Source organism: Python bivittatus, unplaced genomic scaffold (assembly GCF_059951505.1).
Source record: "Python bivittatus isolate LINGU-HERP-01145 unplaced genomic scaffold, Pbiv_v1 ctg000480_np1212, whole genome shotgun sequence".
NCBI lineage: Eukaryota > Metazoa > Chordata > Lepidosauria > Squamata > Pythonidae > Python > Python bivittatus.
The window spans coordinates 39993238-40003127 of NW_028277075.1; the positions used below are offsets into that span (position 1 = coordinate 39993238).

The 9890-nt window shown below is 40.1% G+C and overlaps 1 protein-coding gene across 1 annotated transcript; it reads right to left on the bottom strand.

The window, feature by feature from the left end:
- Window positions 1-326: 326 nt before the first annotated feature.
- On the bottom strand, window positions 327-3467 carry RAG1 (recombination activating 1). The gene has a single exon (XM_007441886.1). It carries the CDS (start codon window positions 3465-3467, stop codon window positions 327-329), a length of 3141 nt encoding a protein of 1046 aa, XP_007441948.1.
- Between the last annotated feature and the right edge of the window lie 6423 nt (window positions 3468-9890).

The following is a 9890-nucleotide window of genomic DNA, read 5'->3' on the forward strand; positions in this document are numbered from 1 at the left end:
TAAAAGCAATGTATTATAATCAACCTTTGATTTCTTTACAAAATCTACTGAAATTGCTCTATTTTGCCTTCAACATGGTAATTAAATATGGTCACAGAAAAATAATTACTGCCTTTGGTTCTGTTTTCCTCTTTAAAACTGGCTGTTAAGCCAGACCAGTTCTGCTCACACACTTTCATGTTATGGACCTGTTGTCAGAACAGCCCACCATCAAAGAGTTTTCTTCAGGGTTTTTACAGCTCCGTGTAGAAAACCTCTCCACTATTTCTGGATGCAAATGAGTAATGGCTTTTTAGCTGCAAGACCAATGCAAGCTTTAATTCCACTTAGAAGTCCATGAAATCAGAAATGTCCAAAGAATCTTCCATTGTCATGACATCTCTCTCACTCTGTTCTGGCCTGATTTTGACCCCCTGGTTTTTCAATGTATTATGAGCATTCATGAATTTTTGTAAATGCTTTGAAGTATACAACCAATGATGCTTCAAAACATCTTCCATCTCATAGCATTTTGACTGCCTGGCATTCATTTTTCGAAAGCGCCTGAACAGTTTGTTGCCTGACTCATTTCCCTCACTTGCCCAAGCACCAATGGAACCATCCCTTTCTATAATTTCTGGAACATGAGCAAGTGTTTTGTGAAAGTAATTGGTAATCTTGCCCTCATATCTATAACTGAATTTAGTTGACAGCAACTCAGCAAACCTCTGAGAATTGAAACTATATTGACATACAAGTTCTGGGCATTCCTTGGTGGGACATGAAGACCTCCATACTGGTTTCATCTTAAGGTAAAGGTCCATTAATTCTTTGAGGGCTTCATGTCTCTCCTCACACTTTATTAGTTCACAAACTGCATCCACAGTCTCCTTACTCATAAGTTTTCTTGCAAAATTTCCATTCATCCTTGTTATAGGTTTTAAATTCATCTTTTTTCTAAGGTGTTTGTCAAGAGTTGACTGCCACCTCTTTCTCTCTTCTTTGGTTGCACTGGAATGTTTGTACACCTCACCAATCTCAAACTGGAATATCTTGTAAAATTCAGCTGCATTGCCAATGTCACAGTGCAGGGCATCTATTGAAGGCACAGTCTCAATAAAAGGCTTGGCAGAAACACCTTTCACTCGGTTACGCAGTTCATCAACCGCTTCATGGTAGGGATTGGAACGCCACACTTCATATCGTTCTAGGTTTTCACCATGACTCCTGGTTATAGAATGTAGGACTATGTTCTGAGAGGCTTCCAGGCGGGTGGCATCACAAAGTGTACAAATGTAAGTAGAGCCTGAGGCTTCAAGACCCTCAACTTCACGGACAAGCTTTTCATCATATCCTGTGCCCCTAAAGATGAATTTGAAACTTCTGGGAATACCAGCCATATAAAGTATTAATGCACTACTTTTCATGGCTTCCCTTTCTGCTATAAGGGGACTCAGGATGGCAGTGAGTGTCTCATGGTCTGACTCATCAGCCAGCATAAGGCACAAAGGCTTACAACACAACTCTGAATTGGGTTTGTTTTCTTCAAAAATCTTTGTGCTGCCATTGTCATGAGTGACAGTGATGTTCATGAGGGTAAAGGAGAATCGAACTGCCTTTTCAGGAACAGCTGGACCAGTGCCATGCTTTTCACTGACATCTCCCATTCCATCACAAGATTCTTTAATCACTACAGTAAAGGGTCCTTTCAAATAGTCATCCAAATCATGCGTTTTTAGTCCTTCTAAGATTTCTTCTTCTATATCCATAAGCGCAGCCACCAAAGCTGCATCATATCGAAATCTTTTTGCTATTGTGTCCACTGGGTAGTCATCCACAGAGTGCTGTATTCCTGACAGCCCATCAATAATGCCTACATCAGTATTACTGGAAACATTTTTCAGGGGAGGTTCCCATTCAAAGGGATGATAACCAGGCAGAAGGGACTTCTCAGCTGTTCGGAGAGCATGCAAAGGCTGGAAAATCTGCCTTCCTGTAATTGCCTTTACAGTCCTGTACATTTTATGGTATTGGCTGCAGCTGAGAAAGGTGTTGACTCGGATTGCCAAACAAACAGCTGGATGAAGGTCTGATCCTTTCCCTTGCATTATAGCTTCCAATTCATCTGCTTGTCTGTGCTCATTTCTGGATCTCAAAGCCAGCAGAAACAAAGTTAGGCACACAGACTTCACGTCTCCTCCTTCTTCTTTTTCTGCAAAAGCTTTCACTTGAAGCTTGAGTTCTCTCAGGCGGTGCTTTTGAGCTCTCCGGGTCAGTGAAAGCAAATGTTGTCTCGGTCGGCCACCTTTGTTGATATAGACATAGCTGTTTTTGCCTTCTACCTCTTTATGATTGGAGCAATGTTGGCTGTATTTTTCCAAAAAGACCTCCTCCTGACAACCTTTTATTGGACATCTCACAATCAAATTGTCGAGGATGCTTAGGAAGGATTTTACAGGGCTCACCAGATCAGTAGGGAAGCAAGGATATCGGCAGGATGGGCAATAGCTTCCCATTACTTTAAGACATTTAAGAATGCAGACTCTACAGAATAAGTGTTTACATGTTGTTTCTACTGGATCAGCCAGGATGTGTTCACAGATCTGGCAAGATAATGACTTTACAAAGTCCACAGGATAGTCTATTGCAAGAACCTTTGTACTGAGATGGATCTGCTTACAGTTTGAAATCTTTTTCATTGAACATTTGTTATTAATTTGCTTTACCTTCCTTACATATCTTATTTTTCTAGCACATCCAGGAATAATCCTGAGCTTTTTGCTCATCTGTGAATTCAGGGTTGGCTTTTTTCTCTTGACTCCACGAAAGGAAGTGCCACAAACATCACAGCTTGATGAATGGGGATGCCACTCCACTGTGTCTTTCCCTAGAAGATGTGCTTCATGTGGAGCATTGCTGACTTTTCTTTGAATCACATTCCAACAATTGTGACAAAACTTAGTAGGATGGGTTGTGTCAATATCTCCCCTTACATCAATCTTAAAAACTTTGGCAAGAAGATCTGGCCAGGAAGTGGCCCTTTTCTCTTTCTTTCTCAAAAGAGCCTGGGTCTGCTCATCTACTGGCCCATGAACTGGATGACATCTTTTGTAAGGGTCAGTTTTCAGCGAGCCTCCACAGATGCGACAGAGGTGCTGCAGCTTTGCATGGTGAGCGTCCATCTCTCTTTGGCTTATGTGAAAGGTATCTTGATTTGTTGCCAAGCTATGTTTATTCAATTCAGTGTCTATTTCAAAGGGCACTTGTGGCATTACAGCTGCTGCATTAGGTTGTTCATCAATGATGTCCAGAGAATCTGGCACTTTTTCTTTAGCACAGTTAGCCTGGTGGCTGTCTTCAGGAAGAGGCTTTTCAAGTGACCTCACCTTGAACAGCTTGAATTTCCATTCAGAAAATTTCATGTATGGCTGTTGGACATGTTCTGGTCCAAAACACAAGTTCATGCTTGGTGGCGGCAGTGTCTCCATCCTGGCAGATGTTGGATTACCTATTGAGAGAGAGAGGGGGGGGGGAAACTGATGAGGAACTTTCATGATTAACAATATGGTGGAAAATGAATAAAAATCAATGCTAAATGTTAAGTATGCATCATTAATACATAGTCCACAATATTTTATTTAATCTCTACCAAAGTGCCCATCAAGCATTAACAGAGTGTATAAACATGCTGGTTAGGAGAAGGATGAATACATTCCTGCATAATGAGCAGAAGAAAGATGAATATTACCAGTCTTTAACCACAGATGCTATCTCGATAAAGCATCTCTAAACACATAAGAACATGTGTTGTTGTTTAAACATAAGAACAAATCTGAATGAACTACTTCATTATCTTTAGAAGCTTGCCTCTTGTGGTTGATGCATTAATCTCATCTTTGCAAAATAGAATTTAAGGATCCCAGTTTTGGTGGGCTGCAGCTTTGCAGAGTACTGATTGGCTACCCCGTGTGATATCACCCATCCTCCTCTCTAAGAACAAGCCTGCCATTTTTTTTAAAAAAGCTATTTTTATTAACAACACCGCAGTTGAATTTTGGCTTCTTTAAATAAACAATGAACAAAGCACTTTTTAAAGTAGACAACTTTTCTAAACCTCAGAAAATCAGTAGTGAGAACATGGGTGGGAAACATGCTTCAAAAGGGAAAAAATGGGTTCTGGAAAGTATAATCTGACATACCCTTTGATGTCTGATGATCAGATGAATGAGAGAGGATTTATTTTACAACCATATGGAAAAATTGTTTCTATTTGGTAATGGTAGAATTAAATCTGCATGCAACTACATTTTTATATCCCAAACTTTTATGTTTGACGCAAGGAGTTTTAATCCTAAGACAGGACTTTTTCTCATTGCAATGTTGTAGTACTATCTATCCAGACTTGAGTCAGCAGAATAGGTTACTGGCACAAAATTTGCAGATCTTGCTGCTGATCCTCTCTTGAGGCTGTTCTAACTTGCTCCTAATGGTGCTGTCTTGATTTCACACGTGTAGCCACTGATAAGCAAATTAATTGGTTGATTCCTCCGACGTTACTATCCTCTCTTTTCTGAATATCACTAGCCATTGGGACAAATATCTGCCAGTCTTGGCAGTGCAAGAGGAATGGGGCAGATTTGGCTGCACGGCTCTCTTCATAAACTCTAAACTCCTTCCTTCTACGCCCCGTGCTGCTGTAATCCAAATTGAATAAAATTAAATAAATAAATTTTAGAAAAAGGTCAGGGCTAGAAAGGGATCTGAATCACAACCAGCACCTTTATTTAGGATTTCTGGGAGTTGAAGTCCACACATCTTCAAGTGGCCAAGGTTGAGAAACACTGCTCTAATCTAATCCTCCCAGTGTGATTTCCCAACAATATCCAGATCTCCTTATCTGTTGGCTAAGGCCGATTGCAGGACAAAACCAACACCATCCAAAAGACCATAAATTCTCTGTTCATGCTCCAAACCCTTCTTTACACATTTTATCTAGTTTTGTGTTTTGCCAACCCAACGTTTTATTGTCAGATTTGGGAAAAAATAATCACCAGCTGGTTTCTATGTAGCAAATGGTTGCAGCCACTATAGAAGCCCTGTTATGAGCTACCTGTCAGCATATGAAACAGACAAGGGATAAAATCCCGCAAGAACTAAATATCTCATGTGGGCTTAGAGCACATTAGGATAAATACTTCTTCAGTCTTTTTACCTGAAAATGATCTAAATCTAAGTAATATGGAGGTCACAATAGACATTTATAAATGTTCATTGAATATTCTCAAGTTTAAGGTTAAACAACCCAATCCTTGCAAAGATACTACCAAACCAATCCCACTAACTTCAGTGGGGCTTATTTCCCAGATATCAGTGCTTTGTGCTTTAACCTTCAATTTAGCTTGTTCTAAATAGTTTTTCTCAGCCTTGGCCACTTGAAGATGTGTGGACTTCAACTCCCAGAATTCCCCAGCCAGCCTTGCTGGTGAGAAATTCTGGGAGCTGAAGTCCGCACATCTTCAAGTGGCCAAGGCTGAGAAACACTGATCTAGAATAAGCCTTTAAAATGTCTGGACCACTGAGTCATAATAAAACGCTAGAGTGGGGTGTTTGTTTTTTTCCCGTAAATGGCTCAGTTCATTTATTTTGCATTAAGCCATTTTACTTCCATTGTTTTCTATAGGACCAATACTTAAATGAAAATATTCCTTTTAAAATATTTGTTGGTTCCACTGCAAGACCTATGTAATCACAATGAAACAGCTTTATTCTCTGCTTTTAAACATGCCACTTGAAAAGAACAAGAAAAAAAATATCCTTTGCTTTTTAAGTCTGCATGGACAAATATAATTTATACTACAGTACAAGTTAAAGTACTCTATAGCTGTTACATCATACCTTGAAACATATATCATCTGACATCACTGGGATTTTGTTCTCATAAATCAAACGAAAAGGGATGTGAATATGTATCAGGAATGCAGACTGACTAAAGCAGGGGCTCAGATGATTAGCAAAACAATTCTGATCATGCTTACTCAAGGTTAGGCCCACCATTTTAAATGGACTAACAAATGTGGTTAAGATTGAACTGCTGATAGCCTTCTATATTAAGATATTCCTTAGACATTTTAAGGAAACTGGCTCATTTAAGGTCAAGCTTTCCCAGCCTGCATTCCTCCATATATAATGGACTTTACTGTTGTAATTTCCAACTTGTATAACTAGTGCTGGCTGAGAATTATTGGAGTTGTGATCCAGGATACCTGGAGGATACCAGAATAGAGAAGGTTGCTTTCACTCTTTGTAGTGAACCACACTGCAATGGATATGATTAAATCAAAGTTAGTCATAACTTTCTTCCACTGAGCTAAATAGCACACCTTGACCTAATGCTTGCTATAGTTATGTTGCTCAGGGGTTATATGAGATTAATTTCATCTTCTGGCTAAGAAAAGTTCAGAGCTAAAATGCCAGGGGAAGATTCTCTCATACTTAATGCTTCTCCAATCAAATACTTTGTCTTTTCTTGAGTAATAACTCATGTGTACTTACTCAGGAGATTATTTAAAAGGTCTCATCATCAGGGATTTTTTTTTCTTACACATTACTCCTACATCTGTCTGTGCTGTTAGCTCTAATGAAGCTCTGTAACATAATTCTAGCCAAGGGCATCAGCTAGTTGAAAGATCTCATCTATAAGCTCTACGCAAAGGAATGGAACCTGGACAGGGGTTTTCCCAACAAATTGTGCCCCTGGTGTTTACACTGATAAGTAGCTACATTTTGTTTCAATTACCCTTAGGACTAGCTTCATTTTTTTTTTAATTTGAAAACAACAAAAATATTTCTAAACACTTTCTATGCAAAGCTTCCAGGATCTCTTCTTTTGACTGAATGAAATTTGGATTGAAAGGTACAACCAGATTTGCACTTTTGTTTTTATAGGCAGTTGGTGTCATTTCAAAAACATCAGATTAGCTGGTTTCTATAGCCATTGTTTTTCTTTGCTTATTTCTGTGACCCCTCCCTAAGAACTAGATCCATTGATGACTCTTTAATGTTTATATCTGTATTCTCCTTGAAATGGATTCACAATCTGCTGAGTGGATCTGGTAGTATGCATACAAAAATCAGCATTGGCAAAGGAAACATTTAATCCAGTCCTAGAAATCACATAATAAACTAGAAACCTGTAGTAAATGCAATCAGCCTACCTTGCTTCCACTTCTAAGTCTGTATGGCTGCTTAGATGGCATCAAGATTACACATGTTTCTCCTTTCCCTTGTGCTTTATAAGTTCCTTGGGCTGTTGTTTATCTTATTCTAGCCCTGTCCCTCCCAACTCCCTGAACATTTTGGTTACTAACCACAACTTGCTTACTATCATCCACAGTTGAGGAGTCTCAGCTCCAGCTGACACCTGTTTTTTTTTTTTTAACATGCCACACTGCTTATCAAAACAATCTGTTAATTATGGATATACTTGCTGTTCTTACTACAGATTTTATCCCCCCCCCCAATATTTTAGCCTTTGCATGATGCAGAAACGATGATGATGATGATGATGATGATGATGATGATGATGATGATGTTGATGATGATGATGATGATGATATTGTTAGTTTGAAGGCACCCAGCTCCACATGACTCTATGTAGTTTACAGCATTAAAAGCAATAAAACAATGGGAACAAAGATCATGCATGTCCAGAAGAATGAAGATACAATTTTATAGCAGCTTGATACCACCCTGCCACAAGGCCTGGGGGAACAGCCAAATTTTGGTCAGTGATTAAGATCATGGACTGTGTGTTCTTCTGAGGTTCTTCCAGTAAACCAATAATTACAATACATTTCCACCAGTAAGGCTGAACTTCCTAACATGCTCTAGCCTGCCCATCTGGGGAGTTCTTAGCTCTTCTACCCACCGGGTGCAAGGATGAAGCCTACATCACAACATTGTGATACCTATTCAGCCCCTGATGTAATACTGTGCAACATCACATCACAGGTACAAAAAGGCAAAGCTTGGTTCATATTGTCAGGATGCATGTTTCATCATTTTTGATCATCATAGTTTAGAACAGACACCTATGCTTCTAGTAAGAAATTCTCTTTTGAGCCCAGAACTAGAAAAAAGTAGGAAGGAAGTGTTTGGGAACTTCTTGCCCAGAAGTAGAGGACTTAACAAACAGAAGTAACCATGCACAGACAAAGGGCTTTTTTAATGAAAAATCCCTTCTGAAACAAACAAAAAAATCTATACGTATAAAAAGGAGTTTATTAGGAAAAAGGTGAAAACAATGGAAGGCAACAATCACACAGAGAATTCTAACAAAAATCAATTCAGACAGCATAGCTAAAGTAGTTACTTAATACCTCCTTGAATAAGCTCTTGGGTTTCAGCACAAGTTAATTACAGAAAAGATAGTTGGAGAGAGATTATTTGGACTTCCCGTTTGAATGCTTGGAGTCAGGGAGAACTGCCTCTCCACTTGTTTTCCCCAAACCATTTACCCCCAGTTTTACAGAATATTCTAGATAAGTAAAGAGAGCCAGTTTGGTGTAGTGGTTAAGGCATCAGGCAGGAGACTGTGAGTTCTAGTCCTGCCTTAGACATGAAGCCAGCTGGGTCACCTTGGGCCAATCACTCTAGCTTAGCCCTAGGAAGGGGGCAATGGCAAACCACTTCTAAACCTTGCCAAGAAAACTGCAGGGACTAGTCTAGGCAGTTGCCAGGAGTCAAAAACTGACTCAGAGGGACACACACATACAAACATAAGTAGAAGGGAGAATTTTGGGAGAACAAGCCATTGTTTTTCCAGTAAAGAGCAATGTTCTGTCCCTGATGTCCTGAAACTAGTCAGCAAATCTGAAATGATCTAGGGTTCAGCCCACCTTCCTCATGACTTTCGATGGAATTATTAAGGCACAATCTGGTTTTCCCCTTCATGGATCACTGCCTTGTAGTGGCGAAGGGGCTTGCGTAACTCAGTGAAGCCATGAGCTATACCGTGCAGGGCCACCCAAGACGGACAGGTCATGACAGAGAGTTCTGACAAAATGTGGTCCACTGGAGAAGGAAATGGCAACCCACTCCAGTATCCTTGCCAAGAAAACCCCATGGACAATGTTAAAAGGCTAAAAGATATGATACTGGAAGATGAGCCCCTCAGGTCGGAAGGTGTCCAATATGCTACTGGGGAAGAGAGGAGGGCAATTCCAAGTAGCTCCAGAAAGAGTGAAGCGGCTGGGCCAAAGCCGAAAGGACGTTCAGCTGTGGATGTATCTGGAAGCAAAAAGAAGGTCCGATGCTGTAAAGAACAATATTGTATAGGTACCTGGAATGTAAGATCTATGAACCAAGGCAAGCTGGATGTGGTCAAACATGAGATGACAAGATTGAACATCGACATCTTGGGAATCAGCGAACTGAAATGGACGGGAATGGGTGAATTTAATTCGGGTGACCATTATATCTACTACTGTGGGCAAGAAACCCTTAGAAGAAATGGAGTTGCACTCATAGTCAATAAGAGAGTGGGAAAGGCAGTAATGGGGTACAACCTCAAAAACGACAGAATGATCTCAGTGCGTATCCAAGGCAAACCATTCAATATCACAGTCATCCAGGTCTATGCCCCAACCACTGATGCTGAAGAAGCTGAAGTTGACCGCTTCTATGAAGACCTACAACACCTTCTAGAACTAGCACCAAAAAGATGTCCTTTTCAACATAGGGGATTGGAATGCTAAAGTAGGAAGTCAAGGAGTAATAGGAATAACAGGCAAGTTTGGCCTTGGAGTACAAAATGAAGCAGGGCAAAGGCTAATAGAGTTCTGTCAAGAGAACAAGCTAGTCATAGCAAACACTCTTTTCCAACAACACAAGAGACGACTCTACACATGGAC